This window comes from Pelobates fuscus, chromosome 6, assembly GCF_036172605.1.
Source record: "Pelobates fuscus isolate aPelFus1 chromosome 6, aPelFus1.pri, whole genome shotgun sequence".
NCBI lineage: Eukaryota > Metazoa > Chordata > Amphibia > Anura > Pelobatidae > Pelobates > Pelobates fuscus.
The window spans coordinates 244455292-244476838 of NC_086322.1; the positions used below are offsets into that span (position 1 = coordinate 244455292).

Genomic DNA, 21547 nt, shown 5'->3' on the forward strand with positions numbered 1-21547 from the left:
GATTGACATTGCACATTGTTGCATAGTTTGTTGTCTATAACAATTCCCAAGTCCTTTTCGTGTGTTGTTATCCCTAATTCACTTCCATTAAGGGTATACGTTGCTCGTGTATTCTTTACGCCGAAGTGCATAACTTTGCATTTTTCAACATTAAATTTCATCTGCCATTTGAGTGCCCAGTCCTCCAGTCTATCTAAATCCTTCTGCAGCAAAGTAATATCTTGCTCACATTGTATTATTTTACAAAGTTTTGTGTCATCTGCAAACACTGAAACATGACTTTCAATGCGGTCTTCAAGATCATTTATAAAAATGTTAAAAAGAAGGGGTCCCAGAACAGACCCCTGAGGGACACCACTTGCCACCTCTGTCCAGCTTGAAAATTTACCATTAACGACAACTCTTTGTATTCTGTTTTTAAGCCAATGTTCTACCCAAGAACAAGCATTTTCATCGAGACCGATTTCCTTGAGTTTGAACACTAATCTTTTGTGTGGAACTGTATCAAATGCCTTGGCAAAATCCAAATAGATCACATCCACTGCAACACCCTGATCTATACTTCTACTTACTTCTTCGTAGAACGCAAACCTACATTAGTTTATAACATTTACAAGACGTCAAATACAGAGAGAAAGGAATATTAATTAAGAGAGAACATATATAATGAACTTTAGCTTTCATTTATGGTATATTTCTCCTTATGGTTTCCTATAGCGAATGATATCTAATCATAGACAATACTTACTTTCTGTGCTTCTTCGTGACTTCCAAAATTGACAAAACCGAAACCTCGAGAACGCCCATGCCCATCAATCATTACTTTTACACTTTGTGTGTTCCCTAACAAAAAAACAAACATTACTTGAAACAAATATGCAATTTTTTTGGAAAGACATACAGGTATACATGTAAGGTGCTATATTATATTATTTATTATTGGTATTTATATAGTGGCAACTAATTCCGCAACGCTTCACAATATTATGAAAGGGAGGGGGAATTTACAATAAATGACAATTACACAGTGACACAGGAACAATAGGTAGATAAATCCAACACACAACCTCCTATAACTCAGAGCTGTAGACAATGTGTGTGGATGAACCTATCTACTCATTTTATTGTCCATTCTTATGTCCTTTATAAATTAGACTATGTATTTTTCTTCATGATTACTTTATTTGCTATAATAAGATTGCATGCAAACCATAATAATAATATATACTCTACATGAATTGATCCAGGGAATTCATATCAAACCATGCATTATGCCACTTTGTTATTATGCTGCAGTGAACATAAAACAGTACAAAAGTAAAAAACAAAAACAAAAACACCATAAGAGCTTGTTTTACATATACACATGCTTCCCACTGTCCTAATCATTTTTATATGTTCTAAACTCAAAATTAAAAACAAAACCAACAAAGGAAATAAATAGATAACTGGAGAATAGAAAGAAAGGGGAGGTGCCGCCACACAGGGTCCCCATCATAAACAGTCATTGGTAACCGCTTTACACCCTGTTCCAAATTATTATGCAAATTCTATTTAAGTGTCACAAAGATTAAATATTTTGTTTTTCAGTTTAACTCATGGATGGCATTGTGTCTCAGGGCTCTATTGATCACTGAAAACAATCATCTCGGACACCTGTGATAATGATTGTTAGGAGGGTGTTCCACATTATCGAGCAGAGCACCATTTTCATGCAATATGGGGAAGAAAAAGGATCTCTCTGCTGCCGAAAAGAGTGATATAGTTCAATGCCTTGGACGAGGTATGAAAAAATTAGATATTTCACGAAAACTTAAAGGACCACTATAGTGCTAGGAAAACATACTCGTTTTACTGGCACTGTAGTGCCCTGAGGGTGCCCCCACCCTCAGGGACCCCCTCCCGCCGGGCTCTGGGGAGAGGAGAGGGTTAAAACTTACCTTTATTCCAGCGCTGGGTGGGGAGCTCTCCTCCGCCTCTCCGCCTCCGATTCTCCCTTTCGGCTGAATGCGCATGCTTTCCTATGGACGCTGGCGTCTTCTCACTGTGATTTTCACAGTGAGAATCACGCAAGCGCCTCTAGCGCCTGTCAATGAGACAGCCACTAGAGGATTTGGAGGCTGGATTAACCCTATTATAAACATAGCAGTTTCTCTGAAACTGCTATGTTTATAAAAAAAAAGGGTTAATCCTAGAGGGACCTTGCACCCAGACCACTTCATTAAGCTGAAGTGGTCTGGGTGCCTAGAGTGGTCCTTTAAGCGTGATCATTGCACTATTAAGAGATTTGTGGCTGATTCAGAGCACAGTCGGGTTCGTGCAGATAAAGGCACATTGAGGAAGATTTCTGCCAGATTCATGCATCGGATCATGAGAGCAGCTGCTAAAATACCATTACATAGCAGCAAACAGATATTTGAAGCTGCTGGTGCCTATGGAGTCCCACGGACATTAAGGTGTAGAGTCCTCCAGAGTCTTGCAACTGTGCATAAACCTTCTAACCAATGCTCACTGTGGCGAAAGTGACCTCGCCACTGTTTTTTGGAGTGGCCTGTTTGCCAGGCTCCTGCCCTGCGACTATGATATCCCTATGTGAGATGTATTGCCCTTTTAGGAACTGATTTGGGCCTATTGTATTTTATTATGCTGCTGCTGGCCCTTTAAGAACCATCTGGGGACATACTGTGGAGTTACTTGGTGGCCACCATTTCATGTATCACATGAGGCACATGGTGAGAACAATGGATGGCGGCCATTTTAACTCACAGACACTGTTTTGACTTTTCTACACAGTGCCATCTCGACGGTATTTTACTGCACAAAGACATTGTTCAGTAGTTTTAAACTACAGAAAAGGGGACACATTTAACAGTAATTATTTTTCATACAGCCTGTATATTTTCTGCGGAATCTGCATTAAACCGTATCTTCCAAACTACTGAACGGATCTGAGTGAATTTGGATATGTGGTTCACCCAGATCCCCCGGTTATGGGGTTATTGCATGTTTTGGGGTCCCTGTGATATGTTTTATAATACTGTATTTTCCTGCCTGTGATAATTAAATTAGTCTATTGTGTTGAGATAGTTGTATCACAGGCAGAGGGGAGGATTTCTGATGTAATGAATGGGAGTGTTAGCTGTGTTGTAATGTGTTGATTGGTTGTTCTTCAAAACCCTGCGGGCAGTACTATGTTTGTAGAATGTGAATAAAAGAGGCTGTATGTGCCAGTACAGTCAGTTCTTCTTCACCCTCAATCTAGAGCCCTGTCTATTATTGGGGGAATTGCTATATCACTACAAGGGATTGCTATGCTCTGCATACTCCCTTAATTAATCACTACTAAGCTCTTTCAAGAGCTTGTTCCTGCTTCACTCTCTTGGAGGAGAGGTTCACCCACTGGAACCTGGAGCCTTGTCGTAGGTCCAGGGTGGGTTGTAGATGGCGAGACCCCAACCAAGCTGCCGCGGTTTGTGGGGTCTGCGATGGTTGTGCTGTCTGCAAAGCGCTTAGAGCCCTCTGTAAGCGCTAGGAGCATCCTTCAAAGGAGGTACCTAGTCGGGGTGCCAGGTGATCCGTTACACTCACATGCAGAAAAATACATGAAGACTAATTTTCAAACAGTCCTGTTCACTGATGAGTGCCGTGCAACCCTGGATGGTCCAGATGGATGGAGTAGTGGATGGTTGGTGTACAGCTACCCTGTTCCAACAAGGCTGTGACGTCAGCAAGGCGGTGGTGGAGTCATGTTTTGGGCCAGAATCATGGGAAGAGAGCTGGTCGGCCCCTTTAGGGTCCCCGAAGGTGTACCCTGCAAAGTATGTGGAGTTTCAGACTGACCACTTTCTTCCCTGGTACAGAAGGAAGAACTATGCTTTCTGTAATAAAATCATCTTCATGCATGATAATGCACCATCTCATGCAAAGAATACCTCTGCATCAATGGCTGCTATTGGGATAAAAGGAGAGAAAGTCATGGGGTGGCCTCAATCCTCCCAAGACCTCACTCCTATTGAGAACCTTTGGAGCATCCTCAAGCAAAAGATCTATGAGGGTGGGAGGCAATTTACATCCAAACAGCAGCTCTGGGAGGCTATTCTGACATCTTGCAAACAAATTCAAGCAGAAACTGTCCAAAAACTCACAAGTCCAATGGATGCAAGACTTGTGAAGCTGCTATCAAATAAGGGGTCCTATGTTAAAATGTAACGTGACCTGTTAAAATGTTGTTATAAGTTTGATTGAAATGGCTTTTGATTTCAGTAAATATGCTGCAAACAGAATTAAAATTTTCAGTTCTTTACAACCTATAAAGTGTTTTGAAACTTACGGTGCGTAATAATTTGGAACAGTGCATTGTACTGTTATCATTAGGAGGTTTGTTCAATAAAATTTAAATTGTACTCTTAATAGTTGGTAACATGAGAATTATGCTGACTGTTATTTAGATCAATTATTTAGGTAAATTAGAAAAATATAATTTGCATAATAATTTGGAACAGGGTGTATTTATGCAGTATTCCCTCCAAGGGCCCCATACTTTGGAATAGGCAACTATCGAGCTTTTAACCTTTGGAGGATAATTGCATTATGTATGAATTGACTGCAATTTTCTGAATAACATCTCTCAGTGGGGGTGGTCCCACCAGCCCTCTAGCAGTTAATGCCCTATGAATAAGAGTTAAGTTAATAATAATGGAACCATGTTTGAGAACGTTTGGGTAAATCTTCTATGGGGTGGGAAAGCAGACATATCCAAGGTGAAAAGGCATTCAGCCTATGAAGAACTGCCTCAGAGAGGTCTCCTACACACCTCCAAAATCCATGTAACTTTAGAAATTCCCACCACATATGAAGATATACCTCTACGTCCACAATCACCAATAGAAGTCTGATAGGTTGCTTTAAGAGGCTGGCTAGATAAACCTCTTTTTTCAAAGTGGCAATTAGATTAAGTAATTACTCTGGAATAAAGGGCAGCATAGGCAGAACAAATATGAACACCCAGAAACAAAAAAAAAAAAAAAAGGTTGAATAATAAATTATTAACATCCCCACCTCCCATGATAGTCAATTATATAACAAATTTGGACACAATTACATATCACTCTACATCCAATATTAATGATTGCTTATGAAGAGTAAACCTATTACATCTAAATATGCAACATAAGGAACAGCTGGTAATGCCAGTATTGGAACAGAGGAAATACAAAAAATCATAAGGGAACTGCCCTCAGCAAAGGCTTCCAGACCAGATGGATTTTCTAACAATAAGACACTTCAAGATGGTTGGTATATGACAGGTCAATCAAATTAGAGAGAACTGGAATTAATTGTATGCAGTTAGGGAGGGTTAAACACATTACCTCCAGCAGATTTTAGTTTAATTTTGTCTAAGTCTCAGTTTGCTTTTAAGTAGTACAATGGCTTCACTAAACCAAAGGTAAAATTACAGTAGGAAAGTCCTACAGTGTTATGCCAATTTCTTTCTAGCTTCTTGCATTTTGTTTACATTTAGATTAGTAACAATTTATCACCAAAATTATTGTAGCCAATACTACACTAAGCAGGGGCGTACCTAGAGCATTTGGCACCCAGGGCGGATCCTCCTTATGGCACCCCACCCCCCACCACCACCACCTTAAAATGTAAAAAAACACCTACATTTTTTTAAATGAATGTAGCACTGAGCAGTGTTTGTGCATCTAAATGTAAGCACGTGTTTTTGTATGGTAAATGTGTGAGTGAATGTAGGGGCCGTAGTGTTGGCGTTTGAATGCAGGCATGCATTTATGTGTAGTGATGGCGAGATGCAGTGGTGTGGTTATATCTAATGGTGATGTTTTAATACAAAGGGGTGTGTGTAGTGTTGTTTGAATGCAGTGGTGTGCTTGTGTGTAGTGTTGGCAAAATGCACATATACACATACACAAATATATACACACAATCAGACAACACATTTGCATAGAATTCATACTAGCCACCCAGATTTCCTGTTCTGCGCTGGCTGACACCTCTAAACTTCGATCTTTGTTTAGCATGTAACTCTCAATACAAATACATACAATTGGTGGAACACTTTAGGCGGATCTGTAGGAGAAATATCACATAGAGTAATATTGTAAAGGAAAAATAAAAATAGTTAAGAATCAAGAGTAAATACTCACAAACATGGAGCCAAATATAATCATAAGGCTCTCATGAATAGCGCAGGAGGACTCTTTCAGGACGTCCCCAATCCTCTTTCCTGATGTATATGGTGCAGGTGATAGATGAGAACAGACGTCTTTGTAAACGAACAATTCTTTAATTGTAAAAGCATGCACCTACATATAAGTGCTGATGCTGGTAAAATGTCTGTGGGATATCTCTATATGGGTACTGTCTGGGAGCCAGATCAGACCCAATGGTGAAAGTCCCAAACAAAAAAACAGTTTTTTTAAAAAAGTCCAATGGGTCATATAGAAGTCCAAATGGTACCTTTGGTAGCTTCTGTACCAGTGCCGATACGCGTTTCGCCCCTATGGGGGCTTCCTCAGTCGGTGGTGTGGTGTTCTGATGAATCCTCTTCACTTTATAGGTCTTTTTGCCGGCGTTCATTTCCGGGTTTTCCTCTCCTTACTTCCGGGTTCCGGCGTTGTGCGCACGTGGAACGCAACATGCGTTCCAACTTGTACGTCGTGCGCTCCACTTCCGGGTCGCACAAAGTGACGTCTTAATTTTCGCGACCCTTGCGTCCCTGGAACGCACGACGTATCAACTGTGCGTTCCAGTACATGATCTTTATTTAGATGGTATCAAATACATATAGTACCATTAAGCTTCAAACGGAAAATAACAGTGAAGGGCATATATTCTTATAAATGGCAGTTCTTAATAACTGCCTCTATATATTAGAAACCATATCTACTTGATATTCATAAAATATACCCCAATCATTGCTAAATTTATACAATAACATCTGTTCACATTATAATCTTCTCATATGGGAAAATATGAATAAAATATAAATAAAATCTAAAATTTATACTATTTTAAAAAAAATATAAATAAAATCTAAAATTTATACTATTTTAAAAAAAATGACAATTCAAAATCCGAATTAAGACCATGTGGTATTAAAGTGTTAAAATTTAAAATAAACTTAATTTCTTCCTTCCCTAGTTTATTAATATAGTCTCCACCTCTCCAATCTTTTTTCACTAATTTGAGGGGACAGAAAAAGAGGTTTTTCTGGGTTTTGGTTATGATGTGTCTTGAAGTGGTTCGAGACGCTGTGAGTCTCTAATCCCTTTTTAATGTTCCTAATGTGTTCTGAAACTCTCACATTAACGCATCTGATGGTCCTTCCTATGTATATCAAATTGCACGGGCACTTCAAGAGGTATATAACCCCTTTTGAATAACAAGTCAATTGATCCTTAATGGAAAAGGTGATGTTCGTAAATTCTTTAACTTCTGTTATATGCCTTTTTACGCTCTTTGTGGTTCTGCATGCTAGGCAGGACCCGCATCCAAAAAAACCTTTTGTTTGGTTCATAAAGTGCTTGGGTGCATGGGGTTCCTTACTACTGTGTACTATGGTTCTCTTCAAATTTGTGGCCCCCCTATAAGTAATCTGAGGTTTCGTAGGTAACACTTTCTTAAGTATTGGGTCGTCTTGTAGGACGTGCCAATACTTCCTGATGGTTCTATTCACTTTTTTGCTGTTACCATTAAAATTGCATATAAACCGAGCATTCTGTGATGTTTTTTCTTTATTTTTCTTTGATTTGTAGGTTAATAGTTGTTCCCTCTGGATTTTTTTCACCTCCTCTATCGCTGTGGTCAGAAGTGAGTCATCGTATCCCTTCTCCATAAATTGGCTTTTTATCTTTCCTGCTTGATTTACAAAGTCTGTATCCTTGGTACAATTCCGTTTTATTCTTAGGAATTGACCTTTCGGAGCATTAGTTAGCCATGGTTTGTGGTGACAACTATTCTGATCAATATATCCATTGGCATCAACAGGTTTAAAAAAGTTTCTGGTCTTAATCGAATTATCTTCTATAAAGATCTGAAGGTCTAAAAAATTAATACTTGTTGAACTGTGGATCGTGGTCAAGATAATTCCCCATTCGTTATCATTAAGAAAGAGTAAAAATTGTTCTAAAACTTCAATGGAACCATTCCAGATCAAGAGGATATCATCTATATACCGGCGATAGGACACCAAATTCGCCACCCATGAATGTTTCGAAAAGATATATTCTTCCTCCCAGTACGCCATAAAGAGGTTTGCGTAACTGGGTGCGAATTTGGTGCCCATCGCCGTGCCTGTGATCTGTAAATAAAAAGTGTCCTGGAACCAAAAATAGTTATGGGTCAGGATCAATAAAATTCCTTCTAAAATATATTCTATTTGGTCATCTTTAAATTGGGATTTGATTAAAAAATGCCTGACTGCTTTAAGACCTATCTCGTGAGGAATAATACTATATAAAGATGTGACGTCACTTGTGACTAGATGGTATTGGTCTTTCCATTGGATCGTGTTCAAGAGCTGTAAGACGTGAATCGTGTCTTTTAAATGTGCTGTAGTGTGACTCACTAGGGGCTGTAACAGGGTATCGATGTATTCTGAGATTTTAGATGAAATAGAATCAATCCCAGATATTATTGGGCGACCTGGGGGGTGTAGGGGGTTCTTGTGGACTTTCGGGAGATAGTAGAAAACTGGGGTTTTGGGGTGCGGGACAGAAAGGTATTTGCCTTCTTTCTCAGTTAAAATTCCCTTATCGAGACCCTTCTGTATGAAGTTTGCAAATTGTTCTTTAATTTCATTAATTGGATTTGAGGTTAATTTTTGATAAGTTGTGGTGTCGGATAGGATTCTCTCCGATTCCTGTACATACAAAGTCTCGGAGAGGACTACCAGACCACCCCCCTTATCCGCTGGTTTTATAATTAACTCTTTATTATCTTGGATGTTCTTTAGAATCTTTTTTTCTTTTACAGTCATATGGCATTCTTAGAAAATCGAAATTACACTGTGAAAGATATAGACCATATGTTTGCTACTACTGCTGAAATAAGATCAGATGATAACTATGTAAATACAGATAAATGTAAAATTAATCTTGCGAAAGCACTAATTCGAGAAATGAAGATTCAGTGGGAAATAGCGACCCTCAAAAAATATGTCAGAGAACAAATAACCCCACGAGGGTTAAGGTTTGAGAAAGATCCAACCTTTGATAAAGAGGATCAATGTTTTATGAATGGTTGGAATAAACTGTTAGAGTGTTTCTCTTTTAGCATGATTGGATACATCGTGTCTAGAAGAGAAGAAAATCTAACACAACTAGACATAGAAATTACCACATGGAAACAGAAGTTAAGTGAAACAACCAATCCAGAAACATAACAAATTAATAGAAGAAATCAAATCTAAAGTAGATAGAGCAGAAAAGAACACAATAGACATTAAAAAAAAGGAAATATATGAGAGATATAAATGATTATAAAACCGGAAATATAAGATTTCCTAAAAAAATGCAAGGAAAGAGACAGAATAAAATGCACAATGACAGAATAGAACAAAGACAGACAAGAGAATGTCTTAGGACAAATCATTACGATAAATATCAGAGGGAGGACAATCCTCACTACAGAAGAGAGAAAAAAGATGCACCAAGAGAGAAGCAAACCTTAACGGGCACATTAAGACCATATCAGACCACTAGGAGCTATAGTGATGTGGTAAAATCCCATAACCAGGAAGAAAGAGGAAGACACCCTCACAATATGGGAGAACCACGAGAACAAAGATTGACATACAGAAGAGATCAAGAAAGAAACTCCACTAAAAGGAACTACAGAGATGTATTAAACCACCACAATCCCACGATGACAACTAGGAGCCCAAAAAAGGCTGATCTAAGGAGAGAGAATGTGGGAAGAAATTCAAGAGAAAGTCCGAAAAGGAATCTGAGAAATAGTCTCACAAGAGACGGTGAAAGGGATATGAAAAGAGCAAAATCCCTTCCTAAACAGAGAACGACAAAAACTTCAACAATGGAAGAAGAAAATAGAAGATGTAGGGAACAACAAGAAACTCCTTCTACCTCTACTTCTTTTTTTCGGAAGGACCCAACAATAGGGAACCTGAAATGGCGAGAGAAACCGCAGTCGTGGGAATCTCCGGGCAAACGCCAAAGATCAACAGAACACGAAATAGAGGAAGAAGAAATAGGGAACAAGGGAAAAAGAGGGAAGAGGTAAATATGGACGGCATCTTTAACCTCTCAGAACATGTATTTAACGAGGAGGAAATAAAAGTTCTGAAAAAAGGGTTAAAATTTGTCCCTAGTTGTGACTTAAATAAATTTGATTTTTTTGTTGATCTAAATAAATTTACGAGACAACTAAGTTTGAAAAAGTTTTTTTTCGGGAAGGAAGAAAACACAGTAGAAAATAAAGATACTGAATATATTCATACAGAATTAAAAGACAAATCAAAATTCTACCCCAAACACATGATCTCGGACGAAATGAGAACATTCGAGACCATGGTTATGAAGGACATCAATAAAATTAAGAAACTAAACAGATACCAACAGAATATGACTGTAAAAGAAAAAAAGATTCTAAAGAACATCCAAGATAATAAAGAGTTAAGTATAAAACCAGCGGATAAGGGGGGTGGTCTGGTAGTCCTCTCCGAGACTTTGTATGTACAGGAATCGGAGAGAATCCTATCCGACACCACAACTTATCAAAAATTAACCTCAAATCCAATTAATGAAATTAAAGAACAATTTGCAAACTTCATACAGAAGGGTCTCGATAAGGGAATTTTAACTGAGAAAGAAGGCAAATACCTTTCTGTCCCGCACCCCAAAACCCCAGTTTTCTACTATCTCCCGAAAGTCCACAAGAACCCCCTACACCCCCCAGGTCGCCCAATAATATCTGGGATTGATTCTATTTCATCTAAAATCTCAGAATACATCGATACCCTGTTACAGCCCCTAGTGAGTCACACTACAGCACATTTAAAAGACACGATTCACGTCTTACAGCTCTTGAACACGATCCAATGGAAAGACCAATACCATCTAGTCACAAGTGACGTCACATCTTTATATAGTATTATTCCTCACGAGATAGGTCTTAAAGCAGTCAGGCATTTTTTAATCAAATCCCAATTTAAAGATGACCAAATAGAATATATTTTAGAAGGAATTTTATTGATCCTGACCCATAACTATTTTTGGTTCCAGGACACTTTTTATTTACAGATCAGAGGCACGGCGATGGGCACCAAATTCGCACCCAGTTACGCAAACCTCTTTATGGCGTACTGGGAGGAAGAATATATCTTTTCGAAACATTCATGGGTGGCGAATTTGGTGTCCTATCGCCGGTATATAGATGATATCCTCTTGATCTGGAATGGTTCCATTGAAGTTTTAGAACAATTTTTACTCTTTCTTAATGATAACGAATGGGGAATTATCTTGACCACGATCCACAGTTCAACAAGTATTAATTTTTTAGACCTTCAGATCTTTATAGAAGATAATTCGATTAAGACCAGAAACTTTTTTAAACCTGTTGATGCCAATGGATATATTGATCAGAATAGTTGTCACCACAAACCATGGCTAACTAATGCTCCGAAAGGTCAATTCCTAAGAATAAAACGGAATTGTACCAAGGATACAGACTTTGTAAATCAAGCAGGAAAGATAAAAAGCCAATTTATGGAGAAGGGATACGATGACTCACTTCTGACCACAGCGATAGAGGAGGTGAAAAAAATCCAGAGGGAACAACTATTAACCTACAAATCAAAGAAAAATAAAGAAAAAACATCACAGAATGCTCGGTTTATATGCAATTTTAATGGTAACAGCAAAAAAGTGAATAGAACCATCAGGAAGTATTGGCACGTCCTACAAGACGACCCAATACTTAAGAAAGTGTTACCTACGAAACCTCAGATTACTTATAGGGGGGCCACAAATTTGAAGAGAACCATAGTACACAGTAGTAAGGAACCCCATGCACCCAAGCACTTTATGAACCAAACAAAAGGTTTTTTTGGATGCGGGTCCTGCCTAGCATGCAGAACCACAAAGAGCGTAAAAAGGCATATAACAGAAGTTAAAGAATTTACGAACATCACCTTTTCCATTAAGGATCAATTGACTTGTTATTCAAAAGGGGTTATATACCTCTTGAAGTGCCCGTGCAATTTGATATACATAGGAAGGACCATCAGATGCGTTAATGTGAGAGTTTCAGAACACATTAGGAACATTAAAAAGGGATTAGAGACTCACAGCGTCTCGAACCACTTCAAGACACATCATAACCAAAACCCAGAAAACCTCTTTTTCTGTCCCCTCAAATTAGTGAAAAAAGATTGGAGAGGTGGAGACTATATTAATAAACTAGGGAAGGAAGAAATTAAGTTTATTTTCAATTTTAACACTTTAATACCACATGGTCTTAATTCGGATTTTGAATTGTCATTTTTTTTAAAATAGTATAAATTTTAGATTTTATTTATATTTTTTTTAAAATAGTATAAATTTTAGATTGTATTTATATTTTATTCATATTTTCCCATATGAGAAGATTATAATGTGAACAGATGTTATTGTATAAATTTAGCAATGATTGGGGTATATTTTATGAATATCAAGTAGATATGGTTTCTAATATATAGAGGCAGTTATTAAGAACTGCCATTTATAAGAATATATGCCCTTCACTGTTATTTTCCGTTTGAAGCTTAATGGTACTATATGTATTTGATACCATCTAAATAAAGATCATGTACTGGAACGCACAGTTGATACGTCGTGCGTTCCAGGGACGCAAGGGTCGCGAAAATTAAGACGTCACTTTGTGCGACCCGGAAGTGGAGCGCACGACGTACAAGTTGGAACGCATGTTGCGTTCCACGTGCGCACAACGCCGGAACCCGGAAGTAAGGAGAGGAAAACCTGGTAATGAACGCCGGCAAAAAGACCTATAAAGTGAAGAGGATTCATCAGAACACCACACCACCGACTGAGGAAGCCCCCATAGGGGCGAAACGCGTATCGGCACTGGTACAGAAGCTACCAAAGGTACCATTTGGACTTCTATATGACCCATTGGACTTTTTTTAAAAAACTGTTTTTTTGTTTGGGACTTTCACCATTGGGTCTGATCTGGCTCCCAGACAGTACCCATATAGATATATCCCACAGACATTTTACCAGCATCAGCACTTATATGTAGGTGCATGCTTTTACAAATAAAGAATTGTTCGTTTACAAAGACGTCTGTTCTCATCTATCACCTGCACCATATACATCAGGAAAAAGGATTGGGGACGTCCTGAAAGAGTCCTCCTGCGCTATTCATGAGAGCCTTATGATTATATTTGGCTCCATGTTTGTGAGTATTTACTCTTGATTCTTAACTATTTTTATTTTTCCTTTACAATATTACTCTATGTGATATTTCTCCTACAGATCCGCCTAAAGTGTTCCACCAATTGTATGTATTTGTATTTTGATGTTTAGAGTGGTATAAGGGGTTCCCACTCAGGTGGTTTATAGCACTGGTTGCTAATACTTTTTTTCCCACATATTGTGTATTGTTTCCTTTCGTCATTTAGCATGTAACTCTATTTGATATCCCTATGGGAGATTGCCATATTTAGATCTAAAGAGCACCCTAATTTGGCATATTTTAAATATGAAAATCTCACATAAGAGCATTAATTTAGGGAGTTATCTACTAAACTGCTTAAAGATCAAAATTTAAAATCCTTTTACTTAATTTTAATCTTTCAGTTGTTTAGTAGGTAACTGAAGGTAGAAGGTAGTCCTGCACAGCTTACTTGTGCTCCCAGTAGTGATGCCGATGCCAGGATTACATCTTATCCCAGCTGCCGGTTCACTGCAGGGCGCGCACTAACCTCACTGCCTCCCAGAATATATCTGTCCTTGTCCCTTGTGTATAAAAAATGTGTTTGTGACAGCGTATGTATGTGCATGGTGTGTGACTGCATGTGTAATGTGTCTATGTGACAGTAGTGGAACAGTTGAATGTGAAAAGCAAAACAATAGTTACCAAAAAGAACGCGCTAAAATAATCTGTAAATATAAAGAAACAAATAATGGTGCAGACCATCTGGTAATAATAGTATGGGGAAAAGGTGTTATATGTAATAAACTCACATGTCCCAGAGCCCTATCACCCCTGGCTCTGGGTTTGAAATGCTCCTTGGGAGAGGGGATATTGCCACACTGCAGGATAGTCAGGAGGATATGTCCACCTTTTCCCCATACTATTATTACCAGATGGTCTGCACCATTATTTGTTTCTTTATATTTACAGATTATTTTAGCGCGTTCTTTTTGGTAACTATTGTTTTGCTTTTCACAATCTCTTGTGCATTGTATTTGTGAACGCTGCCATATTATCTGCATGGGATTTTAGCGCTCACACATTGGTTATTGTGAACAGTTGAATGTGCCTGGGTGGGTTGGAGTAGATTGGGGTCTGGGACTTAGTGTGTGATATTGCAAGGGGGAATAGGGCACGGAGGGTGGGGGTATAGCACCTTAGGTTGATGCATTAATTATATATATATATATATATATATATATATATATATATAAAAAATCAAGTCTGCTCCAATATGTGGCACTCACTAACTTGGCACTGTAATATTGGCCCTCGGAATAAACAATTTCATTATAACTGCTGTGATGCAGTACAATACTGGCCCTTTAATATAAGTAATAAGGAACACTGGGAAAAATCTACCTTAGAAGGTAACTAAAATTGAGGAGATAGGGCAAGGCACAAACAAGCTGTCAGCTTACCTAGTGTTCCCTCCGGAATGGCTGCAAAGGGACACCAGGCTGACTGACAGCTATTAGCCACTACCCCTTCCTCGCGCTCCCGCCCAGTGGGTTGGGAGCGTCGGGAGAAAAGGCGTGGCAAAACTTCTGCCGTTAGAGGGGGAAAATTGGCGCCGCGCTATGCGACCGCGAATGCGCGGGCGGCTCAGTGAAACGTCCGCACCGGAGCCAGCCGCCGCGGAAACTATGAGGGAAGAAAAAACTTGAGAGATTGCGGGTAATAAACTACCCAGCGGGATAGGGGAGGGGGGGGGGGGGGGGAAAGAGTGTTCCTCTCGGACCGGAGGAAAAAAAACGGTCCACTAGTAAGAAGTTAGGGGCACAAGCCCCAGTAAACACCAGGGCTGCCCCTCCTCTACCTATACAAATCCCTATAAAGGGACACTGAAACTCTGCCTCCCTGAAATTACCAAATTATGTACAATAGTAAAATAAAACAGTGATATTAACACAAATCAATCTATTTCAACCAAAATCAACAATAAATTAACTCCAATACAGAGAGCTAAAATTAGATGATACTTAGCTGAGGCAGCAGCAAAGAAAGAGGGAGAAGAGAGGTCACATGGGTGGCTATGGATACATGGACTGTTCCTATTGGTTAAGAATAGCATACTAGGTTAACCCCTGGAGTACCTATCCTAGTTGATTCTTTTAATGTTTTAAAAAAAAAACTTTTCTTTGCTGCTGAGGTATATTAAAGAAAGAGATAAGCATAATATGAGCCTCCGTGTCCTTTAATAAAATTATGTCTCACATTTTCACATGTATTATCAGATACCATTTATTTCACACTATTATTTAAAGGATCACTACAGGGTTAGGAACACAAACATGTATTCCTGACCCTTTTGTGATAAACCACCATTTAGGTGGCTTGCCCCCTCTTCCCCCCCCCCCCTTTCAGCGCCACACAGGACCGCCGGCACTGGCTCCGTCCCCTTTGTGACATCAAATTGGCAGATTTTTAGCCAATCCTTTCCCTATGGGCAATGTAAACAATACCTTTTCTATGAAAAGGCAATGCTTACATGAAAATGCCTGAAGGGAGCTATTATACTCACCAGAACAACTACATTATGCTGTAGTTGTTCTGGTGACTATAGTGTCCCTTTAATTCAGTTTCATTTAAATCATGCACCTCTTTTCTAAAGGTTTATCCCCCCCTAAAGCATGTATATAAATTTGAAGTTTATAGCCCATTCGTGCATTTCATTAAGCCAAGTTTTAGTAACACCAATAATTCTATTTTGTTACTGAAGCTTCTTGAAGTAGGTAACCATCCGTCTCCTGTACTTCATATGAAAAACAAATATGCCACTTAATCTTGAGTCTTACCATCACACCTATATCTACTAGCTTTTTCAGAGTTAGAACTTCTACAAAACATGGTCAGTCTTACTGTTGGTAATGAGACATGTCATTTGTAGTTCGGAAATAGCCAAGTAGCAATTGTTTACGCTACCCCAGATCTATTTTATTCAGTTGTTATTCCTCTAAAAAAAACACAGAATGTACTTTTCTATTCAGATACATTTTTAACCAGGATTTTACCTGGGAGCATAAACATACCCAAGAGCTCTAAAAACCCTAGCCTTTTTTCATATGCCAAGACAGGTGTCGGTGGCCCTAATAATCCAATGTCTCATGCGGACTGTAGTCGGTTGTAGCCCGAATAATGTGGGTGGCTGAAAGGGGCTACAGCCCTCTATGGGGCCCTGCAATGTCCCAAGTCTATTTTCCTGTGGATTAAGTACAGTGGCTTGTGATGGGCTCCTTGATTACTTTTATTCTGTGAGTGCAATATAATAAAGTGTCATTTTACTGATTACAGCGCTGCACTAAGTTTTTGTTTCTCCCCCTGTGACATAACTCTATCTCAGATCTATATCCTTCTAAGTGCTTCTATATAGAAGTGTAAGCAGATATATGGGCACTAGCGATAGGACCTAAAAAAAAAAAAGTATAAAAACTCAAAAAATAAATCTGAGATAGAGGTATGTCACAGTGACTGCATTAGCTCGGTATAATCCAGTGACTGCATTAGCTCGGTATAATCCTTCTGCGATGTGATACTATACTTATTCAAGTAACTTGACACTTATAAGATGCTGAACAAGCCAGTTTTCCTGCCTAGGCATATTATTATACAAGTACTATTGAATATAATAGATGTATGTTTATAAAATCACTTTTTGGATTATACACATCATGTTTGCACTGTTTACTCTTACTTTTATTTTGGCACTACACTTGGCACGATCTAAATCACTTTGAGACCCTACCATGAATTTAATTTCTATTTCTCAAATACATTCAAAATATTCACTTCTTAATTTCTAACACAGACTGTTAGACTGACGGTCTTATCACTTGTATACTGGTTTCCTAGTAACTGCACAACACGTAAGCACGCCCCAATTACGTCACGTCATGTGACCACCGTGAGTCACTTCCAGGTATACATGGAGGGATTGAGGGAGTCTGTCACTATTAGGGAGTACTTTTATACTTTATGTATATAAAGATTGTATATGTATATGAATATATTGATCTTGAGAAAGACCAGAACGGGTCGAAACGTCGATCGTATCCGATGTAAACGAAAGTTTTGGTTTAAATAATATCTTTTTTATAAAAAGACCTGAGTGCGCATCTCTTTTCCAGTGATTGATATAGATATACTTTTATTTTTTTTAGTGTTGATAATCCCCCATATACATTGAGGGGTAAGTGTCCACCACTTGGACTTTTGTTTAAGTGGTGGGGTTGATCACCTAAACATTAAGATTGTTTTCTGCACTTTGTCAACTAACCGTACCTATTCAAAATAGCATGTTGCATAATACAATTTGATGTTGATCAGTAGCAGAAACCTGTACCCAGAAAGTTTTTGTCTACAGTCAAAAGTACCATAGACTTTGCCAACTGACACAATCAATACCGTTATATATTATACTTCATGCAGTGCAACCAACAGAATGGCAGGGCTCATTTGGGTCCGTGAATAGCCTGAATTTGCATGAGACTGACCACGCGCACTTGTAAGACTTCAATGAAAAATACTACATTTTTATTTTTCTTTCTTTTTGAATGACCTGCAAGTGCTATTGCTCACACTATACCTATTGCAACTATGTCTTATTAGAGGTATTGAACTCACCTGTAAGATTATGTTCATGACAGCTGTTATGACTTATTTGAGGATTCCACCACATGAGGCAAAAATAAAGAATATATATATTGTGATACCACTGAACCTCTTTGTTCTCCTCCTCGGAATTATTTCTTATGACACGCATAAACTGGGCTTTTGGAAGAGAGTCTATATATATATATATTTGGACTCTCTTCCAAAAGCCCAGTTTATGCGTGTCATAAGAAATAATTCCGAGGAGAAGAACAAAGAGGTTCAGTTACAGGAAATGACTACAAAGTTCTTAGAGAGGCTATAAGAAAGATGCCTTACAGAGAGCTATTAAAGAAGCACAGAGTGCCAGCTTCCATAGTAAAGGAATTAGCCCTCCAAGACTTGTTTTCCCAACGGAATATCACCAGAAAAGTCCACAAATTGCCAATATAATTGTATAAATAGTCCTTTCAAATGTTAGCTGATAGCAGTTATCTTCAGTTACTATGTAAACTGGGGTATTTCTGCTAAACAAGCGTTTTGATAGTACAAAATCAATAGAATTCTTCTTTAGATGATGACACTACCAAAAATATTTAAAGAACAACCGTTACTGTGCTATAGGAGAAACAGAAACCTTAAAGGACCACTATAGTGCCAGGAAAACTTATTCGTTTTCCTGGCACTATAGTGCCCTGAGGGTGGGGGCACTATAGTCCCACTCCCGCCGGGCTCTGGGGAGAGGAAAGGAGTTAAACTTACCTCTTTCTCCAGCACCGGGCGGGGAGCTCTCCTCCTCCTCTCCTCCCATTTGGCTGAATGCGCACGCACGGCAAGAGCTGCGCGCGCATTCAGCCGGTCTCATAGGAAAGCATTATCAATGCTTTCCTATGGACACTTGCGTGCTCTCACTGAGACAGCCACTAGAGGATTTGAGGGCTGGATTAACCCATTTATAAATATAGCAGTTTCTCTGAAACTGCTATGTTGATAAAAAAAAAATGGGTTAACCCTAGCTGGACCTGGCACCCAGACCACTTCATTAAGCTGAAGTGGTCTGGGTGCCTAGAGTGGTCCTTTAAAGATCTACTTGTTCACACTGATCCCAGCAAAAGTTATTTACAAAATAAACATAACCAGAACCGTTTTTCTGTACGCTGCCTTTGGCTGTGTCACCTGTAGCCATAGGTTACCAACACACATTTTTAATCACCCTCACATGAACAAAATATATGAGATCAAACATACAATATCCTGTAAAACCACGCACGTCATCTATAAGTTAACCTGCCCATGGGGTCTTGCATATATTGGGAAGACGGAAACAGCCTTGTGCGAACGAACAAGAGGACACAGATCCAGCATAAGACTTGCTTATAGGGACAGCAAATCAGATAAGCCTGTGGCAAAAAATTTTTTACAACAAAATCATCCATTGTCTATGTTGAAATTTACAGGAATTGAGCATGTACATATGCCGTTGAGAGGAGGTGATCGGGGCAAGATGTTCCTGAACAGCGAAGCGTTTTGGGTATATGAACTGTGCACTCTACAAAAAAGAATAAAAATGTATTATTTCATTTAGTCCCATAGGTTGTAGAGTCTGGAATCATTCTTCATTAGCCCGCTTGCTGTTTATTGATACTAGATAAATTCATTTTTTTGACCAAAGGAGTTTAATTGATTTGTTTAATATTCTAGATAATATTTTTGATAGTACTTTGATAAAATTAATTTACAGCAGTGGGATATCTCCCAGTCACAATGGAAAATATTTTCTATTCTTTATTCTGTAGCTACATTATAGTAGACAAGGGTATGTTTATTATAGTTTCTTGTTTGAACTAAAAATTTGATAATTAACCCAAAAAGTAATCGTTTTTACAAATCCCATTGCAATGTGACAGGTTTACAATTAATTGAGAACCTTACTGCTGTATGGATTTATGGCTAATTATATATGATATATGACACTTTCTTAGGCTTATGAGATATTTGTTATTGTCCACTACTCAATTGTGTTTAGCACTTTAATAGCACTTTATATCAATTTTTTTTTTTGCACATAACAGCACTTCATTCACTTTATTTTGTATGCCCAGTCACTTTAAGAGTACTGCTATAATCACTTTATATGCAGCGACCACTTCAAATATTGCAATGTTCACTTTACATGTAGTGTCCATATCACTGTTATTAGGCACTGTTTATATATTTATAGCCATCAATGCAATTTTAATTCAACCGTTTTTTTATTAGTCAAGTTACACTTTATGCACTTTACAATAAGTGGATATACAGATGTCCGCTCATCACCACTCACGATTTTGCTATGTTTTGTATACTAGCGTTGCAATAGGAACGCACTGCATGCTACCAAGCCGGTTTGTAGTTACTAAGGGGCGGAGCGAATTCACACATGCGCCCGACACTTGGCAACCCACCGAAGGCTTCTCACTTCACTTAGGTGTTGCTATGGGAAGGCACTTAACGTCATTAGAGGGGCGGAGTCATTCCACGCATGCGTCCGGCATTCGGCTGAACGCTGGAGGCATTTCACTTCACCTGGGGTAAGTTAGATCATCACACATATTTCACTAATGTTTGTAATTATGTATGTATATATTCTAGTGTGTATAGACCATTATTCATGTCTTGATCCTGAGGAAAGTCCCTATGAGGGACTGAAACAATCATTTTAATATGAAATAATAAAGAAGAGACGATTTTATTACAAGTCCGTGGGTGCAGCCACATTTGTTGCTTTTTTGCATAAAATATATATATATATATATATATATATATTTATTTTATATATATATATATTTTTTTTTTAAGTACCATAGACTTACATTTAAAAGGTTCAATTGACATGTCACGCAGAAAATTTTAAGCCATACTGAGGTTTCACTAACTTCATTAGGCCTTCTGAAGATTATCTGCAAAGAATATAATCCAGACTACCCAACATTATGTTCTCTGCCTTGGCAACAGTGGCTCCATCTACAAAAGCTTTACTCCAGGAACCACTTACCTTGAAAATCCTAAAGAGTAAAATATCTTCAACCATGGAGCTTCCCTATTATAGGGTTGATTCCACACGCTGTATTCAGATGAGAGGCCTGCAGGTGTCCACTAGTTTCCGCTCCCTCCAGCTCTAGAAGCATATATCCACGATCTCTCTACTTCTGATGGTCTTGGTTTGGGCAATTTTTTATCCATTGAATTACCTCCCACTACAACCCATAGCAATTTTCCAGTTTTTAGTTACCAGGTCCAATTTTTCTATGTCCGATTTAAGTCTTGGGTGCTGCCAAGAAGAGGACTTCCAGGCCCAATAGTTTTCTTGACGATCATCGATATTCAGGAGACTAGAACTCACAGCATATTAAGTACTTTGTTACAGCAGTATTTCCTGCTGTATTAGGTAAACATTCTATGAATGCAGAGTACGGGCATTATTGTGACTGGTGAGACAGCAGAAGTGCTTGGCTGGACA

The 21547-nt window shown here is 38.5% G+C and overlaps 1 protein-coding gene across 1 annotated transcript in view; it reads right to left on the reverse strand.

Moving 5' to 3' along the window:
* The window catches only part of LOC134566144 (embryonic polyadenylate-binding protein), a 262979-nt gene that overhangs the window by 109662 nt on the left and 131770 nt on the right, over positions 1 to 21547 (reverse strand). Inside the window, exon 6 of the mRNA XM_063425849.1 lies at positions 749 to 843. Coding sequence (XP_063281919.1) covers positions 749 to 843 — 95 coding nt within the window. The remainder of the gene's footprint in view (positions 1 to 748; positions 844 to 21547) is intronic.